At 43.6% G+C, this 21,727-nt stretch overlaps 1 protein-coding gene across 1 annotated transcript in view; it reads right to left on the bottom strand.

The window, feature by feature from the left end:
* GRIN2C (glutamate ionotropic receptor NMDA type subunit 2C) overlaps positions 1 to 21,727 on the bottom strand; it is a 162,939-nt gene that overhangs the window by 83,552 nt on the left and 57,660 nt on the right. Inside the window, exons 2-8 of the mRNA XM_073587988.1 lie at positions 20,075 to 20,661; positions 19,485 to 19,599; positions 19,194 to 19,405; positions 17,942 to 18,104; positions 15,917 to 16,070; positions 15,377 to 15,502; positions 14,263 to 14,492 (exon numbers count right to left, since the gene is read on the bottom strand). Of these exons, the coding sequence (XP_073444089.1) occupies positions 14,263 to 14,492; positions 15,377 to 15,502; positions 15,917 to 16,070; positions 17,942 to 18,104; positions 19,194 to 19,405; positions 19,485 to 19,599; positions 20,075 to 20,661 (1,587 nt within the window). The remainder of the gene's footprint in view (positions 1 to 14,262; positions 14,493 to 15,376; positions 15,503 to 15,916; positions 16,071 to 17,941; positions 18,105 to 19,193; positions 19,406 to 19,484; positions 19,600 to 20,074; positions 20,662 to 21,727) is intronic.

The raw sequence follows: 21,727 nt of genomic DNA, 5'->3' as shown, positions 1-21,727 counted from the left end.
TCCTTCCGCACTGTATTCCTCCGCCACTTAAAAAAAAAAAAAGTCCCTAGTCTCACTTTATGCCATTGCTGTGTGGGAAATTCCCACACAGCAATGGCATAAAGTGAGACTAGGGACTTTTTTTTTTTAAGTGGCGGAGGAATACAGTGCGGAAGGATACCTACCTTCCGTCATTGGATTCCTGCAGCCCGTAGAGAACGGCAGCATCATCTGATGCTGCAGTTCTCTACCCAAGATCGTCGTGGGACTCACTCGTGGACTGCTTCGGATCGTGGGTGAGTATTTTTGTGGTTTGTTATGTTAATATTTATTCCGGAAAAGACAATGGCTTCGGGGAACAATGTGACAAGTATTGGTAAGTATGTTACTCTATGTTATATGTACTGTATGTCTATGTATGTATTGTATGAATGTATTGTATGTATGTAGTATATATGTGGTATGTATGTAGCATGTAGTATGTATGTAGTATGTATGTAGCATGCATGTAGCATGCAGTATGTATGTAGCATGCATGTAGTATATATGTAGTATGTATGTAGCATGCATGTAGTATATATGTAGTATGTATGTAGCATGCATGTAGTATATATGTAGTATGTATGTAGCATGTATGTAGTATGTATGTGGTATGTATGTAGCATGTAGTATGTATGTAGCATGCATGTAGTAAATATGTAGTATGTATGTAGCATGTAGTATGTATGTAGTATGTATGTAGTATGTATGTGGTATGTATGTAGCATGTAGTATGTATGTAGCATGCATGTAGTATGTATGTAGTATGCATGTAGTATGTATGTAGCATGTATGTGGTATGTATGTGGTATGTATGTAGCATGTAGTATGTATGTAGCATGCATGTAGAATATATGTAGTATGTATGTAGCATGTAGTATGTATGTAGTATGTATGTAGTATGTATGTGGTATGTATGTAGCATGTAGTATGTATGTAGTATGCATGTAGTATGTATGTAGTATGCATGTAGTATGCATGTAGTATGTATGTAGCATGTAGTATGTATGTAGTATGTATGTAGTATGTATGTGGTATGTATGTAGCATGTAGTATGTATGTAGCATGTAGTATGTATGTAGCATGCATGTAGTATATATGTAGTATGTATGTGGTATGTATGTAGCATGTAGTATGTATGTAGCATGCATGTAGTATGTATGTAGCATGCATGTAGTATGTATGTAGTATGCATGTAGTATGTATGTAGTATATATGTAGTATGTATGTAGCATGTATGTGGTATGTATGTAGCATGTAGTATGTATGTAGCATGCATGTAGTATATATGTAGTATGTAGTATGTATGTAGTATGTATGTGGTATGTATGTAGCATGTAGTATGTATGTAGCATGCATGTAGTATGTATGTAGTATGTATGTGGTATGTATGTAGCATGTAGTATGTATGTAGCATGCATGTAGTATGTATGTAGCATGCATGTAGTATGTATGTAGTATGCATGTAGTATGCATGTAGTATGTATGTAGTATATATGTAGTATGTATGTAGCATGTATGTGGTATGTATGTAGCATGTAGTATGTATGTAGCATGCATGTAGTATATATGTAGTATGTAGTATGTATGTAGTATGTATGTGGTATGTATGTAGCATGTAGTATGTATGTAGCATGCATGTAGTATGTATGTAGCATGCATGTAGTATGTATGTAGCATGCATGTATGTATGTAGCATGCATGTAGCATGCATGTAGTATGTATGTAGTATGTATGTAGTATGTATGTAGCATGCAGCATGTATGTAGCATGTATGTAGTATGTATGTAGTATATATGTAGTATGTATGTAGCATGTAGTATGTATGTAGCATGTATGTAGTATGTAGTATTTTTTTTTTTTTAACATTTAACACATTAGCCGGATGATGGGACTACTACTGTCCCATCATTGGCTAATGTGTCAATCACTGTCATGGTAGCAGGCATCGCCAGATGGGACTTGTAGTCCCATCGGACGATGCTTGCACAGACCCCCGGACATCAGCACAGTCCCCCGGCAGGCCGGCACAGCCCCCCGGCAGGCCGGTACAGACCCCCACAGGGTGCACAGACCACCGGCAGGCCGGCACAGCCCCCCGGCAGGCCGGCACAGACCCCCGGCAGGCCGGTACAGACCCCCACAGGGTGCACAGACCACCGGCAGGCCGGCACAGCCCCCCGGCAGGCCGGTACAGACCCCCACAGGGTGCACAGACCACCGGCAGGCCGGCACAGCCCCCCGGCAGGCTGGTACAGACCCCGGGCAGTCCACACAGCCCCCCGACAGGCCGGCACAGCCCCCCGGCAGGCCGGCAGAGACCCCCGGAAGGCCCGAAATGACGGCGCATCATGATGCGCACACACCGCGCATCATGATGACGTCAGGCCGTCAATCAACTGAACTTCCGATTCCGATGCCGAATTCCGATATTGAAAAAATATCGGAAGTCGGTATCGGAATTCCGATACAGCAAGTATCGGCCGATACCCGATACTTGCGGTATCGGAATGCTCAACACTAGCAATGACCCTAATGGCCATTGGGGGGAAAACTACAACTGAAATCACCACAGTGCAATGACCCTAATGGCCACCGGGGGCAAAACCACCTTTGGCACACAACCAAAGGGAAAAAAAAGGTTACTTTGTGCATTTAATCTGTCAGATCCAACCTGGATCGTGACAACACCTGTTATGATTGAGTCACCGTAGGAGGCAAAAACAGAAATGCTAGCTAAGTCCAGAAAACCAGAGAAATTGGCAGCTATTGGATTGCAGACCCCTGAACCTAACAACACAACTAGCAGTAGCCGTGGGGGGTTCCTACGATGCCCTAGACCCCTCGATCACAGCCGGAGAATTAAATAGGTCTAAAGAAAGAAAGGGGAAATCTAAACTGCTCCAGAGCAGACCCCAAAGCAATAGGCAGCCCCCAACATATAATGACGGTGAAGCAAGATGAAAACACTAACACAGACAGAAAAATAGACTGAGCAAAGATGGGGCCCAAACTAACTACATAGAAAAGGACAGGAAGGCTGCTGTCTGCAATCCGAGAAAAACCCTATGAAAATAAGAGCCAACAAACTGACAGTGAAAAAGGCCCTGAAGACGCTAGGCTTCAAAAAAGCTATGTCAGTACTCAGGAATATTCTGAAGACAGAGCTACAGGCAAAAGGAGATTCAGCTCACCCCAGCAAGGAATGGCAGAATACAGAAAAGCAAGGAAAACAACAATCAAACACAAATGCTAACAGGCAAAGCAGAGAACTTAGCTTTAGAGGAGCAGGAATCAGACTGGTGTCCTAGAGGTCCACAGAGAAATCACCCGCAGGGCAGAAGGGCATCGGCAGCCTTATATCCAGTCCGTGACTCCACTCAGCCAGTCATCCTCATTAGGATCAGGTGCCTGATAATCAGGCTCATTACCTTCCTTTACCAGAATAGGGAGTTCACCAGACCTCAGTGACGAAGGGGAAAATGAACTCACAACAGTACCTCCCCCTTGAGGAGGGGTCACCGAACCCTCAACCACGCCACCAGGGCGATCAGGGTGAGCCCGATGAAAGGCACGCACCAATCTTTTGGCATGAATATCGGAGGCAGAGACCCAGGAATTATCCTCCTGACCATAACCCTTCCACTTAACCAAATACTGGAGTCTCCGTCTAGCCAAACGGGAATCCACTATTTTCTCTACCTCATATTCCATGTTACCTTCAACCAATACAGGGTCTGGAGGTGCCACCCCAGGAACAACTGGTTCAACAAACCTCTTCAACAAGGACTTATGGAACACATTATGGATTTTAAATGTGACAGGAAGAGCCAAACGAAAAGAGACCGGATTAATAATCTCCAAAATCTTGTAAGGTCCAATAAATCTAGGCTTAAACTTAGGAGAAGCCACCTTCATAGCAATATTTTTTGATGATAACCACACCATATCACCAATCTTAAACTGGGGACCAATGGTCCTATGTCGATTGGAAAACCGCTGGGCCTTTTCCTGGGAGAGAGATAACTTATCCACCACTTGGTCCCAGATCTGGTGCATTCTCTCCACCACAGTGTCAACACCTGGGCAGGCAGAAGGCTCCACCTGCCCTGAAGAAAATCGAGGATGAAACCCAAAGTTACAAAAAAAAGGTGACATCAAAGTGGCAGAACTAGCTCTATTATTTAAAGCAAATTCGGCCAAGGGCAAAAATGAAACCCAATCATCCTGATCAGCGGAAATAAAACATCTCAAATACGACTCCAAGGTCTGGTTTGTTCTCTCTGTCTGCCCATTGGTCTGAGGGTGAAAAGCAGAGGAGAAGGACAACTGAATTCCCAGCTTGGAACAGAAAGTCCTCCAAAATCTAGACACAAACTGAACTCCTCTGTCAGATACAATGCTCTCAGGAATCCCGTGTAAGCGAACCACCTGTTGCAAAAACAGGGGCACCAACTCAGAGGAAGATGGCAACTTAGGGAGTGGTACAAGATGAACCATCTTAGAGAACCTATCACAAATCACCCAAATAACAGTCATTCTTTGAGAGACCGGCATATCAGAGATGAAATCCATTGAAATATGGGTCCATGGCCTCCTGGGGACCGGCAAAGGCATCAACAACCCACTAGAGCGAGAACAAGATTTAGACCGGGAGCAAGTCCCACAGGACTGCACAAAATTCCTGACATCATGAGACAAGGTGGGCCACCAAAAAGAGCGACTCTCCAGATCTCTAGTACCAAAAATACCTGGATGACCAGCCAATGAAGAGCAATGAACTTCAGACATCACTCTCTTCTTCCACTGGTCAGGAACATACAACTTTCCACTTGGACAACGCTCAGGTTTGTCCTCCTGGAACTCTTGCAGAGCAAGTCTCAAATCGGGCGAAATGGCAGAAAGAACTACCCCTTCACCTAAGATGGTAGCAGGCTTGGTCACCACAGGAGAATCAGCAAAGAAACTCCTAGAGAGGGCGTCTGCCTTGACATTCTTAGTTCCAGGAAGAAAAGAGACCACAAAATCAAAACGTGTAAAAAACAAGGCCCACCTAGCCTGTCTAGGGTTCAAGCGTTTAGCCGACTCTAGGTAAATCAAATTCTTGTGGTCAGTGAGGACCACAACTTGATGTTTAGCTCCCTCCAACCAATGTCTCCACTCCTCAAATGCCCATTTCATGGCCAACAGTTCCCGATTCCCCACATCATAGTTACGTTCAGATGGAGAGAACTTTCTGGAAAAGAAAGCACAGGGATTCATTTTAGATGTTACAGGATCCTTTAGGGACAAAACAGCTCCTGCACCAATCTCAGAAGCATCCACCTCTACCTGGAATGGGAGTGAGACATCAGGTTGCCGCAAAACCGGGGCGGAGGTAAATCTTCGCTTCAGCTCCTGAAAGGAAGCAACAGCTTCCGGAGACCAATTCAACACATCAGCACCCTTCTTAGTCAGATCAGTCAATGGCTTGGCAATACTAGAAAATTTTGCTATAAATTTCCGATAAAAATTAGCAAAACCAAAAAACTTCTGGGGGGCCTTCAAAGAAGTGGGCTGAACCCAATCATAAATGGCCTGTACCTTGGCCGGGTCCATTTCATTAGTTGACGGAGACAAAATAAATCCCAAAAATGAAATCCTCTGTACTCCAAAAAGGCATTTCGATCCTTTGACATACAGGGAATTCTCCCTCAAGATCCGGAACACAGTCCGAATATGTTCCACATGAGAATCCGAATCCTTGGAGAAGATCAAAATATCATCCAGATAGATAATCAAAAATTTATCGACAAAGTCTCGGAAAATATCGTTCATGAAGCACTGGAAGACAGAAGGGGCATTAGTGAGCCCAAAAGGCATCACCAGGTACTCAAAATGTCCCTCCGGAGTATTAAACGCCATCTTCCATTCATCCCCCTGCTTAATGCGGATAAGATTATACGCCCCCCTGAGGTCAAGCTTGGTAAACCAGCAAGCACCTCTAACTCTAGAGAATAGATCCGAAATCAGGGGTAATGGATACTGATATTTAATAGTAATTTTATTGAGGGCACGATAATCAATACAAGGCCTTAAAGAACCATCCTTTTTGGCCACAAAAAAAAACCGGCACCTAAGGGTGAAGAGGATGGTCTAATATGACCCTTCTCCAACGCCTCCTTAATATAGGACCGCATAGCCTCGTGCTCGGGTACAGATAAATTGAAGAGCCGACCCTTGGGAAATTTACACCCCGGGCTTAGTTCAATTGCACAGTCATAACTCCTATGAGGAGGTAAGGACGCAGACTCATTCTCACTAAATACATCATAAAAGTCCGCCAAATAGTCAGGAACATCATGCGACTGAGGAGAGGTGGAAAAACCGGAGCCTCACTAAAGGCACACCGACAACCCCAACTCACCACAGACACAGATTTCCAATCCAAAACTGGATTATGAATTTGCAACCAGGGAAACCCCAGAACAACGGCATCATGCAGACCATGCAACACCAAAAATCTGCAATTTTCTTGATGGTCTGGGGCGACCCGCATGACCACCTGGGTCCAAAACTGAGGTTTATTTTTAGCCAAAGGAGTAGCATCAATTCCCCTCAAAGGGATAGGCGTCTGCAGAGGTGTCATCGGAAATCCACAACGTTTAGCAAAATCCAAGTCCATTAGGTTTAGCGCTGCTCCCGAATCCACAAAAGCCTTGGCGGAAAATGTGGACAGGGAGCAGATAAGAGTAATTGCCAGAAGAAACTTAGGTTGAACACCACCAACAGAAAACGTGTGTGCAAAGCGTTTCTCTCGTTTAGGACAAACAGAAATAATATGCGAGGCATCTCCACAGAAAAAACACAGCTTATTACGCCTTCTGAACTCCTGACGTTGCGCCTTAGACAAAACTCTATCGCATTGCATAGGTTCAGACGTCTGTTCAACCGGTGGCAACACCTCTCGTGCAATCCTGCGTTCACGTAAACGCGGATCAACCTGAATGGCTAATGACATAGAATCGTCCAGACCAGAGGGAACAGGAAATCCCACCATAGTATCTTTTACGGCTTCTGACAAACCCTTCTGAAAGAGAGCAGCCAAGGCATTATCATTCCAGGTAGTAAGGGCCGCCCACTTTCGGAACTTTTGACAGTACAACTCTGCAGAATCTCGACCCTGGTTCAATGCCAACAGGGTCTTTTCAGCCTGATCAATAGCATTAGGTTCGTCATACAACAACCCCAAAGCTTGAAAAAATGCGTTCACATTAGTCAGAATAGGATCATCTGGTTTCAAAGAAAACGCCCAATCCTGGGGATCGCCACGCAGCAAAGAGATGACAATTTTAACCTGCTGCGCGGAGCTCCCTGACGAGTTAGGCTTCAAGGCAAAAAATAATTTACAATTATTTTTGAAACTCAAAAATTTAGATCGATCCCCAAAAAATACATCAGGTGTAGGGATCTTTGGTTCAACAGCATGCGAACGAGCAAGGTAGGCGGAAATTCCCCGCTCTTCTGCAGCGAGCTGCTCCACATGATCATAAAATTGCTTTATCTCCATTGAGAGAAAAAAAAAATTCCCCCTACGGCCTCAGAGATATAGAGGAAAGAATATACACACACCTTTTTTTTTTTTTTTTTTTTTAAACACAATTCTTTCCTGCTATTGAGTACCCTAGGATCTGCGGTATGGCGGGTGATTCTGTTATGATTGAGTCACCGTAGGAGGCAAAAACAGAAATGCTAGCTAAGTCCAGAAAACCAGAGAAATTGGCAGCTATCGGATTGCAGACCCCTGAACCTAACAACACAACTAGCAGTAGCCGTGGGGGGTTCCTATGATGCCCTAGACCCCTCGATCACAGCCGGAGAATTAAATAGGCCTAAAGAAAGAAAGGGGAAATCTAAACTGCTCCAGAGCAGACCCCAAAGCAATAGGCAGCCCCCAACAGATAATGACGGTGAAGCAAGATGAAAACACTAACACAGACAGAAAAATAGACTGAGCAAAGACAGGGCCCAAACTAACTACATAGAAAAGGACAGGAAGGCTGCTGTCTGCAATCCGAGAAAAACCCTATGAAAATAAGAGCCAACAAACTGTCAGTGAAAAAGGCCCTGAAGACGCTAGGCTTCAAAAAAGCTATGTCAGTACTCAGGAATATTCTGAAGACAGAGCTACAGGCAAAAGGAGATTCTGCTCACCCCAGCAAGGAATGGCAGAATACAGAAAAGCAAGGAAAACAACAATGAAACACAAATGCTAACAGGTAAAGCAGAGAACTTAGCTTTAGAGGAGCAGGAATCAGACTGGTGTCCTAGAGGTCCACAGAGAAATCACCCGCAGGGCAGAAGGGCGTCGGCAGCCTTATATCCAATCCGTGACTCCACTCAGCCAGTCATCCTCATTAGGATCAGGTGCCTGATAATCAGGCTCATTACCTTCCTTTACCAGAATAGGGAGTTCACCAGACCTCAGTGACGAAGGGGAAAATGAACTCACAACAAACACCCCTCTCATTACACCTCTCTCATTATACCCCCCTTGTGGAGAAACGGGGTCAGTGGGTGCTCCTGTCCGCTGACCTGGCTGCCTTTAGAAAGACTGCATGGACCAGGGCTCATACCACTGAACGCCCGCTCTATCTCCCCGTGGGCAACATACTACACAGACAACACAGGCTTAGGGTAAAACAGTGTGGCAATAATTTATTGAACCACAACACCCAATAGCAAACAGAACAATCCCAGCAATTACCCCCAACGGTGCACATTACAGAGCTTAACCCTTCCGCTGACTCGCCTGGATAATGGTAGATGTTACGTCAGAGCTCCCAGGGTCGATATTCCACCTGTGATATACACACAGAGAAGAGATTTTGACAAGCGTAGGGAGACCGAGAACAGTCCATAGAGTCCGTAGAAGGTCCAAAGCTAGTTGACACAACGTCAGAGCTCCCAGGGTCACTATTCCACCTGTGATAATACACACAGAGAAGAGATAACATCAAGCGTAGGGAGATGACAGTTCATACTGTACATACAAGGTCCAAAGCCAGTTGACACGAGAGTCACCATCTGGCTTATCCGACCATCTCAATGGAACCAGGAGACCAGCGGGTTCCAAAACCTGGCTTTCTCCAAACATATCCATTGTTCAGAGATGGTCACTGGATCAGATCTGTATCCTTCCAACCGGAGCCGATCACTCCTAGGTTGTTTCCCTTAGAATCATAGATCCGTGTCTCTCGTGATGGTGCCATGATGAATTGGCTGCAGTCATCTCTCTCGTCCGTTGAGTGTTGTGCAGACTGGTAGCTCTCTGTGAGATGAGATGAGATCTGGTCTCTCCGTCTCAGGGTCTTTTTATACCCCAGGCAAGTAAGCTATTTTTAGAATTACCCAGTGTCCTTCAGTCCACCCTCACAGCCTTTACCTATCTACCTTCGAAGTCAACAAACTGGTGATAGAATACAATACACAATTAGCATATCAGCTCACAATAAACACAGAAAAGCACACACTATGTACAAGTCACTATTACAGACTTATACAGTATGTTAAATGGTATGAAAGTCTGTCTTATTGACCCACCAGACATAAACACTTAAATAAATCTACAAGCGAATATACAGATAAAAAGTCAATTCTTGTGGGTTTACAAAAACATGGTTGTCTGGGAAATTAAGATACAATCTGGTTTCTTCACACCCCTCATTACACCCCTCTCATTATCCCCCTCTCATTACACCCTTCTCATTACACCCCCCTTTCATTATACCCCCCTCATTGCACCCCTCTTATTATACACCCTCGTTACACCCCTCTCATTATACCCCCTCATTACACCCCTCTCATTATACCCCCTCATTACACCCCTCTGGTTATACCCCTCTCACAGCCAGCAGGAAAGACTGTGTTTTGTGGCCTGTGCTGGAGATGGGGTGCAGCGCCACCAGAGGGCGCCTGCGCCCCATCTCCAGCACAGGCTGCAAGCTGCAGTCTTTCCTGCTGGCTGTGACTGCACGGAGGTGGGTGGACAGGCAGTGGCGGCCCGGCGGCAGAGGGGTCCGGCGGCGGGGCCAGCAGCAGCGGGGGGAGTACAGCGATAGGGTGGTCCTGGCGGCGGCGGCGGGCAGCCGGCAGGAAATACGATAGTTTGCGGCCTGTGCAGGAGATGGGGTGATGCACCACCAGAGGGTGCCCGCACCCCATCTCCAGCACTGGCCGCAAGCCGTGGTCTTTCCTGCCAGCTGTCACTGCACGGAGGTGGGTGGGCAGGCAGCGGTGGGTCCGGCGGCGGCAGGTCCAGCAGCGGCGGGTCCAGGGGCGGAGGGTCCTGGCAGCAGCGGGGGGTCCAGCGGCGGGTCCAGCAGCGGTGGGTCCGGCGGTGGGTTCAGTGGTGGTGGAGGGGTCCGGCGGTGGTGGGGGAGTCCAGCGGTGTCCCGCTGGTGGTACTGTGGAAGGGCCTGGTACCACCAGCGGGTGCCATATTGGAATACCCATCACTTGGGTATTCCAATATGGCGGCCGGACTGCGCCTGTCGCTGATTGGTCACAGCCAGCCGGGCGCGACCAATCAGCAACGCGGGATTTCCGTTACAGACAGACAGACAGAATTAGACAATTATATAGTAGATATCTATCTATATATAAAGCCACCGGACAACTACCACTAATATTCCACATCATCCCGTCACATCCGTCGGACTACTACCCCTAATATCCCACATCATCCTGTCAGCCAGAGCCACCGGACTACTACCCCTAATATTCCACATCATCCTGTCAGAGCCACTGGACTACTACCCCTAATATCCCACATCATTCCGTCAGAGCCACCGGACAACTACCCCTAATATCCCACATAATCCCATCAGCCAGAGCCATCGGACTACTACCCCTAATATCCCACATCATCCTGTCAGCCAGAGTCATCGGACTACTACCCCTAATATCCCACATCATCCCGTCAGCCAGAGCCATCGGACTACTACACCTAATATCCCACATCCTAACTTCCATACCGGGTATACATTTAAGAGGGAAGATGTGCCTATGGGATGGAGGATGTGTGATGGGTATTTGGTAGGGAGGGGGGATTCATTTCTGTCATGTGCTCTCTGCTCCTTTCTGGGGGCAGACAATGGCAGGGAGCTTATGTTCCCGGGGATATTAGATTTCTCCCACCATGGCAGTGTCTGCTGAGGTGTTGTCGTGGAGTGAGAAAACTATTGCACATAGCAACCAATCACAGCTCAGCTTCTTTGCTTAGTGATTGGTTGCAAGGAAAACTGTTGCTCATAGCACCCAATCGCAGCTCAGCTTCTTTTAAACAGCTCTGGTGAAATGAAAGATGCTTCATGATTGGTTGGTGATACACACACATACAGTACATACATTCACTTTTATATATATAGATATAGTAGACTCCATTCACATTCTTTCTCGATTTCTGTTTTTCAGTTCATTCACAGGAACAGAAAAGCAAAATTTAAGCTGGAAAAGCATCAATCACAATGTCTGTCATTTTACCGGAAACAAGAGCGCAGCATGCTATGTTTCTGCTTTTTTGAATCTGTGATCCTGTTTCCTAACATAACCTCCATTGCAGATGTGTACTCAGCTCTTAGGTTTCGAAACCTACGAAGTCTAATTTTTCTTGCCTTTTGTTATAGGAGACCACCCATTCCATTTACTTATCTCACCAATAAAATCACCCCAGTGCTCCTTTACCCCTTATGCAATTTGCAGCCCAAAATTTCATAGTCAAGAGCAAGATTTACTAAGAACTTATATGTGGTCGGGGTCAGACTTGCGAGAAACTCAGACGAGTCTCGCATCTTAATACCATAGAAAGACATGCAGCCGCACGCTCTGCTCCCGAATGCTGGCGGCAGTGCCGGGTATTAAGATGCGATACTTGTCTGAGTTTCTCGCAAGTCTTATCTCTGCCTCAGGGAAATACTATATGTGAACCCTATTTTTTTTTAAGTCTCTTTTTCCTTAAATTTTGCTCTTGTGGCTGTACTTCTTGTACTTTGTTATATTGAATTCAATTCAAACAGTATGACCTTGCCATTACTGTGACCTTGGTGTGTTACTTTACATTTATGAACATTAAATTTCATCTTCCTTTGGCCTGCACAGACTGCCAACTTATCAAGGTCTTTCTATGATATTTCATTTTCAAATTCTTTTGCAATGTACTAAATCAAAAGCGGTACCCTCGTCCGGGTTTCCACTTACCTCTCTGTAAAAATGTAGCAGAGCTCTAAATCTCCTACTCTTCTTCACATGTCCAGATTAATCATAAAATGATGGATGTCTGCACTCAGCCTAGATTGAGCTTAAAGGAAACCCTATCATCACATATACAGCTCCTACACCATGACAATTGCGTTACATAGGGAAGATTTGTATAGATGTAAAAAACAAAAGGACAGAAACATCAGCTCACCAGGTAGGGAAATATTTCAAAGTAGGGTGTGCTGCACAGCATCCTCAGGCCAGTTCCTAAGTATGTGAGGCATATAAAAGATGAAAAAATGTCATCAACCCAAAAAATTCACAACATCACAATTTTATTGTAGCACTTAAAAGTCCAAAAAGAAGTTTAAAAATACAAACAAAAGATGAGACGCCGGGTCTACGCATTTCGAGCTGATGATAGTCATCTCGAAACACGTACACCCAGTGTCTCAATTTTCGTTTGCATTTTTAGTTTCAATAAGTTTTATTTTGAAGTATAAAATTCATGATTCTCTCTCCCATGCAAAGGAGCATATATTATCATTTCAACAAACATTTATTTATCTCAAGTTAACAAAAGGAAAGACGGGACAAAGGGGAAGGGTACAACACAAGGAATCTAGTTGTACGAGATTTAAAAGTTTACAATAGTATTATCATTATTGATTGTATTTTTAAACTTCTTTTTGGATTTTTATGTAATACAATAAGATTGTGATGTTTTCATCTATTCAGTATTGTGGTTGCTGGAATTTTTGCTCCAGATTTGTAAAGGTGCCAATGCAGTGTAAAGGAAAATTAATGTTTAGAAGGGTCAGATGGGCGACCCCGATCTCTGCAAGCGTCATGCAGTTCTGACTTGAAAAACAATTAGAGAAAAAATGGTTATGATTAAGAACCCTTGCGGTTCAAAACGCATGACGTTGTCCATGTGATTTTAATAATTTTTCTTGCTTTCCTTTTTTTCACTATGTGTTTAATATTTTGAAATAAATAATATTTTTAATTATTCTGGGATATCTTTAATCCAGCAATTGCTCCTTCAGTGTCCGTCCTGACTTGATTGATGTCTCACAGGCTGTGATACATTATAGCAAGCTAGATTTAGTGGCATCAAATGCATTGCCAGTGCCCCAATGAAGCTAAGGCCTGTATGCCTCATGATCCGGTGGCCGCTTGCTGGAGATGGCTTGTAATGATATATTATGTTTTATCAGCAAGAAATTATCAATAGAGGACTAAAACCTGCTGTCATGTAGTCTCCATATTCATGAGCTGTGTATAACCCCTCCCTCAGCACTGTTAGGCAGCCTTCTACATCTGCACATCGTAGTACACGGTAAGCTGTCAATCAGTGGTGGACAGAGCTCAGCATTAAGTGATTTTATCTGAACTGCAGTAAGACTGGGTTCACATTTGCGGTTGTGTCTGCAGCATTTCTGCCGCATACATCCGCATGTGTTGTGTTTTCCTATCTTTAACGCTGTGGACGCAGGTACATGCGTTCGACCGCGTTTGCTTACGCATGCGCCGTTTCAGGCTGTGTGGCGGGGAACAGTTAACGCAACATGTTACAATTTTGCAGGCGCCTCCAAACGCATGCCGACACTTGCTGAAGAAATACGTCTAAACAACGCATTACAGTTTATGGAAACGCATGCGTACGTAAGCACATGCTTACGCTTTGTGTTTGCATACGCAAGAATTTACATACGACACGCCCATTGGGCTTCTGTACATTCAAAAATTTGCCAGGAAAATAGCACTGGCCAATCGTCCGCAACCGCAAAGGCATGCATGCGTTTTCAGTTGCGGACGATACGCTGCGGCCTCAACCGCAAATGTGAACCTAGCCTAAGTGATAAATCGTTGGAATCAGGGTCTCTACCGCTACAACATACTGCTTTCAGATGGGGTTGCATAAACTTGGTGACAAATTTCCTTTCAAATAAAGAAAACTAATAAGCAGTATACTTAATAAGAAGAGATTGTGATGCCACTCACCTTCCTGTCACTCAATCCAGACACTGTGTCTATATATTGTTCCTGAATCATAAATGCAGCAAGATTGGCTGTGTAACTAGCCAGGAATATTACAGCAAAGAATGCCCACACCAGCACCATGATCTTACTGGTAGTACCACGGGGATTCTGTATAGGAACTGAATTATTAAACACCAGTGCCCACAGCAGCCATAAGGATTTCCCAACGGTGAAACTTGGACCTCCTATACCTGAAAAGACAAGTAAGAATGTTATCTCTCATTCCCTTTTATTCTATCCATCTCTTATCAATCTCTCACATCAGCTCCTGTCCTTTGCTGCACTTCAGAATAATTGATCTTTGTAGCTATCATTACTCACACTACTTTTCTTTCAATCCTTTAAGTCTCTACCTAATTTTATGTGCAACATACATATATATATACAGTATATATAAATATATTTATATATATAATTCTTATTATGAGAATAATTATCTTCATATTATCATACCATAACCAGGCTTTAATAATTGCCTAAAATACTCATTTTTCAAAGGACAACCTTGAATAACTGAGGAATGTAGTCATCCTTAGCGAAGTTTGCAGCATATTCAGGCTCAGTGACTTTATTCAAATGAGTCTAGGATTAATTATTCATATTAGTTATGCAGCTATTTGTATTTGGAAGACCAAGAACCTAACATATGGCTGAAAATGGCCTTATTTTGGTGGTGGAATTAAGGGCACTACTGTTTATTCCCACGTACTTCTTCTGAATGTACACAAGCATCATGTCCTTGGCTATTGAAGACAACCATTCAGTTCTTCATGACAGGTTTTTGCACTCTTGCTCCTCCATAAACAGTTCCTGAACTCATTTAACATCAGGTCTTGTTCCATTTTTCTGTACATTATCTCTCTGGAACTGTTTTTAGTTTGAGAGCCAAATTAGGATATAAAAGGAAGGAAAAGTATATTTGTCTGCAATACTCAACAATTATTCCTTACGATCAGACCCTTACACTTGACACTCATAGTTCCCATCCAACAGATACATTTTCTTTTGTGGGTTATTGTTTGGCTTTGTCTATTATAACTCTACGATCAATTTTGAAAGTTTTTTTTCCTCTTACGTTTTCCATTGCTTAGATCTTGATCATATCCCATTGGGCTAAAATACTCAAAGATGAATACGGTCACTGCTACAACAGATAGACACATGACAAACATCATCATCCAGACTGCTGGGCTGTATGGTTCTAGAAAGAGAAGTAAATGTGAGAATTAATCGGTAGTCACACATCCGTATGTTACGGTCATAGTCAGTGATTCACAGGCAGGCCATGGGTCTTGTGACCCAAACTCAACAGCATAGTCATAGACATATATGAGGTGGTCAAGTTTTTGGTCAGGAGAGCCATGGTCAGTCTATGCTTCACTGTCCAGACTCATACTGTCACACATGGAGGCGTGAATCCAGCATTAGAATACTTAATTTCAAAGAGTACATTCTACAACCATTGTGACTCGAGGATTATACTTTTGGATGATAGGTAAAAGCATATGCACAGAGAAGTATCCAACAAGAGATCCTAGTATCTGAAGTATTTTGAAGTCTACTACTGTTACTACTGTGTAACTACAAAGCTTTAGTGATGCTCTACAGATCTCACCAAGAAAAGCAGAGGGGGACACAGTTCCATTGCTTCGTGATACTAGAACGCTGATTCCAGTCTCCACAAAGGGAACTGAGAAATCCACAATCTCTGAACGTTCTTCATTTATAGTTAGAGACCCAATAGCAAGGTGAGCACGCTGGTAATAAACCTGAGCAGGCAGGGAGAGAAAAAGAAATAAGCTGGGATGAGTTACAGGAAAGTGGTAAAGTATGGGACATGGTATGGAAGGGGATTAAACTGCAAGTGCCTTTACTTGCCCCCCACCCCCTTCACAATATAAACTGTTATGTTTTGCAGTATAAATTAATGTGATAATATTTAACAATGTATTTTACTGTTTATGACATGTATCCATACAGTCTGAGCATCACAATGAAAGTTTGGGGAACACTATCTCATCAGTGTTGCTATTCTTGTATTGATGACACCAGGAATATTAATGACATGCTGAAAGAAAATGGGGTGTCTGAGAGAAGGAGGCTATTACTTTTGTGCCTTGGGTCTGACTTACTGACTTAATGGTAGACATTGCAATATCAAGAAAGTTGTACCATAGTGTCTGTAGGTACAGCCAGTGTTTGCGCTCTATGAAACTTTTTAATGACCAACAAGTTCAGCATCATATCAGGACAGGTTCAATAAAGGCCTGATCAAAGGCCTTTAAAATTTGCATGAGTGCATTGGCTGTGTTTGGAAGGAAGGTATCTGCAGGTTATAGGTTGAGTTATATCCATTTAACGATGTGAGTCTGGTGTCTCTGTAGAGTACACACATAGCAAGCACATAATAGAAAGTGTGATGCACTGAGACCTGTCTGCACCAGGGAACACATCAGTAGGCAGTGAGCAAGGGGAGTGACCAAAGCCTGAAGAGATATGCCAGCCTGTCTGAACAAGGTGGGAGAGCAGTGTGAAAAAGCATTTAGAGTTTGAGAAAGCTGTGGAGGCTGGTGAGTCTTGAAGGCTGTTGTATGGAGCCAGTGGGTCTACTATAAAAGAGCAAAAATAAAGCCCAAACAAATTTAGCACCTTTTTTAAAATGGGTCACCCCTGTAACTGGTCAAAGTCCATTAAAGATTGTGAGATGAGTGGACAGTGTTTGGAGACAATTTGTTAAAAGGAGACCGAAACCAGAGAATTATCTTATAGAGGATATTGCAAGTAGCCTCTTCAGAGAGGAAGAGGACAGGAACTCTAGTGCCACCTATTGGAAATAGCAAATGTCAAGCCTTGCCACATGATTTAGGATAATCAGCCAGACGAGAAACTTCATTTGCAGATACAGGTTTTTGGGTGTTTGCTCCTTTTCTGTACAAAGCAGGAGAGTTGATTTGGGTGTGTGAGAGGTCTCTCTGACATGGCATCTCCTTACACCAACTTTGAGAGCTCCACAATGAAATTTTACCCTTTAGACCCCATGATGGAGAATAAGCATCAGTATTCTAATTTAAGGATTGTGGACTGTGTAAGAAAATACTGCTATTTGCTAAATACAGTGTGAATGGCATGTAAGCCACACACACACACACACACACACAAATATGAATGGTCAGGCATGCTATGGAAATTAGAAATGGCCTAAATTTCACAGATCTCACCCATGGGCATCCAGGTCTCAAAATGCAAATAGCTGGTGCAACACTGAGAAAATCAGCTAGTCATGATAAACTTTTCTTAGATCCATAACAACAATGAAGTTTCAAGCAAGAACTATCAGCCATATTGGGCATGACCTGACCCCAGGCCTCCATAAGGAACTGTGTAATGTCTTTGCCACTTTGCTGTTCAAGAGAATTTGCCCAAGTGTCAGAGACACTTTTCCTCCTTACATAATATAACCACAGCACTTTGTACCACTTAAAGGACATCAACAGACAAACCACCTGGGCCTCATGATAAGAGAATAATAAATATTTTCTGTTTGCACCACAGGGGTTTTGTTTGCACCCCCACCCCTCAGATATAGTATGGATATAGTAATTCAGCGAAACATAAGAAATAAAAGTTCTAGTCAGCTCACCTCGCCAATCATTCCATTCCATATGCCACGCACAAGTTTGCCATGCTTGCCATTTGTCACAAGGTAAAGATCATACGAGAACTTAACTGTACGTGCCAACTTCTTCAAGATGTCAATACAGAAGCCTTTACAGCACAGCTTGGAGTAAGGTTCACCTGAACTGCTAGGGTACAATAAGTAAGAACTTTGTGAGTGAGATGAAGGTTTACAAAAAAGAAGCATATAGTAAGGTATTATTCACTTTGTTTTCCTGCAGTACGTTTGGGGGTTCCATCTGAAAGGAGATCCGGCATGACAATGGGTTTTATGGAGGTGGGGTTAACATCAGGCGAGTGGTGGACCAGGGATTAAGGGTTTATAGGAACACAAAGGGGAGGGGTTTATCATTATCCCACACTCAGGGTTAAGTGAAAGTCCTGTCTGCCCTCCTCAATGTACTAATAGAAGGGATCGGTTATACTTTGGGACATTTTCGTGTCATGGTGGCTATTGGCGGTTGGGGGATCCTTGAAGTTGGTTCTAAATTGGTCTGTAGGATTCATTTGGATATGAGTTCCTCAACTGGAAAAGATGGTCTTTGGTCTGGTGATTTTGGGGGGACTTACAGCAATGGAATGTCGGGTCCCTGGAAGTTTAAATGTGGAACGGAATCCTTTGAGTTATGGTGCTCCCAACCCCGTGGGGTAACGGCTAGAAGTAATTATGGCTTATGTTTTTGGTAATCACCATATTTTGGAGCTTCAAGAACCCTACCACTATGATGTATTAAAAGTTTGAATTTATTATATGCTTGTTTAAATAAAGGCTGCTGTTGCCAAATTATCCAAACTGCTGTGTTATGTTTTATTCGTAAAATGGTTGTAAGGATGGGGGGTTTTGAGTAGGAATAATAATGACTGATAATGCAGATATTTCACCGGAGGATTGACATTACCAGTGTCATGTTTCTCTGTACATTTCCATTGTCTGTCTGTTATGTTTCTGTGCCAGTTGTAACAACACGACATTTTCAGAGAAAAAAAGACAGAGGGAGGTCATTTGTACTCCGGACTTGTCATGGTATTTATAGCCCTATAAGCGGTTCTCCCTAAAAACGTGATTCAGATGGAACCCCCGGATGTACTGCAGAAGCATAGTGTGGACAGGGCCTATGTGAAATAAAAACTAAAATTAATTTTATAAACAATTATCCTGTCATTATTTTTTTACTTGCCCTGTATACTGTAGCTTTTTGTTGACTGATCCCCTTTACCTCAATGTCAGGTTGCTCTGTTTACGGCAAGGCACTGTGTTCCGCACACAGTCTCCTGTGATTGGATCTGTGTTTTCAACAATAACAAAAGGTCTTTCTTCTAAGGTGGCCACAGTTAGGTGACGAGTATCTGATACAAGCTCATGACCACTGCCATATCGCGGCCATACTGGATACTTCATACGTATTATACCACGTTCCCACCTGCCAACCTAGAGAGGAGGGACAGATTTTTTTCAACTGTGAATATTTCTTGCAATAGATAGCACAAAATGTAGAAAAGGGAATTACCTCCTCCCATACCCTTTGTGGTGTCAATGTAATGACCAGCATGGATGGGTTTAGTAGAAATCCCTTGCCATTGAATGATAGGTCCCTCTCCTGCCAGACTATATTCAGCATATGCCTAAAAGATAGAATCAATTTTAGGACATAAAAATGAGTAAACTGAGAAGGACAATAAAGGCCAAGAAAAAAAATGCAGAAAATAAAATATAACCTCCTGGCAAACCAAAGAATTTTAATAAAACGCTGTAAGGCTATGTGCCCATGTAAGCAGAATTTTCCTGAGCAAAACCGGACTCCTTCGCAGGAAATCCACTTTTTTTTGCGTTTTTATCGCGGGTTTTATCGCATTTTTGTACGGATTTTTCGCGTTTTTTTCCGGAGCATCCTAATACAATGAACATAGTGGCAAATTTGCAGATTTTCCTCAAAATTAATGATCATGCTGCGCTTTCTTGCGGAAAAAAGCGCAGCATGGGCACAAAAATTGCGGAATGCGAAGAAAAAACGTGAAAAATCCTGAACGTGGGCACACAGCCTAAGCGTGAATTTAACCTATCTGGTTAACTATGATATTTCTTCAACATTTACATTACCTATACAAAGTGTCATTTCCTTGCATTTGTCCTGGTGTCAAACAGGTTCCTCCAGGATTGGACAGCTCACCGTGTTTCTGCAAATAGTTCCTTGCCGCTGCCGCAATTACTGCTATTCCATCCCGAACCTTTTGCCGTAGGCTTCTTCGCCAACCATCAGTCACTACACTCACAAGTCCAACAGGGAAGAATTCAGCAGGCTGTTCTGGAGACCCAATTGTAAAACTTGGTACAATCCAGATATAGTCTGGTCCAAGAAGACCAGCTTCACCAGCAATAGGGAAAAGCTCCTCAGCCTCTTCTCTGGAGCAAAATAGTAGAAGCACAGGAGCGGAAATTTGTCGGAGAACTCTTTGGGTCCCCCTTGGACCAGTTCCTGGCTCTAATATCAGTTCATCTTGAGGGCCCCAACCCGGTTGAATAGACTCACACAAGACTCGTACTGTCTTCAGAAATAACCGGTGACCAGGATAATGACTTGTGATGACAGAAAATGGACCAAGGTCATATTCCTCCAACACTTTGAAGATGACAATAAGCTGCTGTTCCAGTGAGGCTGACATCTGCAGGAAGGAAGATCTCGGCTCCTGAGAAGATAATAACAATTTTTTTTAACTTTTATATGGGTGCAAAACAATGCAACTAATGAATAGTAAATCAGCTCATTTGTCATTGTAACTTTTGTCATTTTAAAAGGGATGTAACAATTGCAATTGCAGAAGGTGCGACTGCAACCGGGCCCATGAGTTCAGGGGACCCACCAATGCCATCCCAGTTTCCAACTGAATGAGTCAATCAGACGGACATCTAGATGTAATATAGCACAATGAACCACCAGCTACCTGCACTACAATAGTTATAGAGGCTGCTGGCCTATCAGAAGCCTGCAGTTGAGATTGGAGTGCTCATTGCATGCGTTGCATGATATCATTGCAATGCGCCGCCCGCCCTCCCTGCACTGGCTATGGAGGAGGAAGAGGGCACTGCTGAGCATGGAAAAAACAGAATAATCATTTATTTTGTGGCTAAATCTGTTTGAGAAGAGCGCCAGGAGGGGGAGCATTATTACAGGTTGGGGCCAGGACAGGAGCTATTATTACAGGATGGACATCAGGATGAGGAATATTACAGGCTGGGGACATTATTACAGTAATGAGGCAGAATTAAGGACATTATTACAGGAAGTGGTCCAGAATGGACGTGACTACAGGAAGGTGCCAGGATGAGGTACATTATTACAGGATGGAGGCCATTATTACTGGATAGGGGGAATAATTACAGGATGGACTTTATTACAAGAAGGGGCTAGGAAGTGGGACATTATTACAGGATAGGGAACATTATTACAGGACAGGGTACATTATTACAGGATGGGCGCCAGGATGGGGACATTATTACTGGATGGGGGCCAGGATAAGGGCCTTATTACAAGATGGGGTACATTATTACAGGATGAGGGACCTTATTACAGGAAGGGGCATAGCTATAGGGACCTTATTACATTAAGGGGCCAGGATGGGGGACATTATTACAGAAAGAGGACAGTATGGGGGATATTATTACAGGAAGGAGCCAGGATGGGGGGCATTATTACAGGATGATAGCTAAGATGGGGGACATTATTACAGGATGAGGGACATTATTATAGGAAGA

Source organism: Dendrobates tinctorius, unplaced genomic scaffold (assembly GCF_039654945.1).
Source record: "Dendrobates tinctorius isolate UK_male_01 unplaced genomic scaffold, ASM3965494v1 ptg000103l, whole genome shotgun sequence".
Lineage (NCBI taxonomy): Eukaryota > Metazoa > Chordata > Amphibia > Anura > Dendrobatidae > Dendrobates > Dendrobates tinctorius.
The sequence above is the reverse complement of the archived record's forward strand: the minus strand, read 5'-3'. Positions and strand labels throughout refer to the sequence as shown.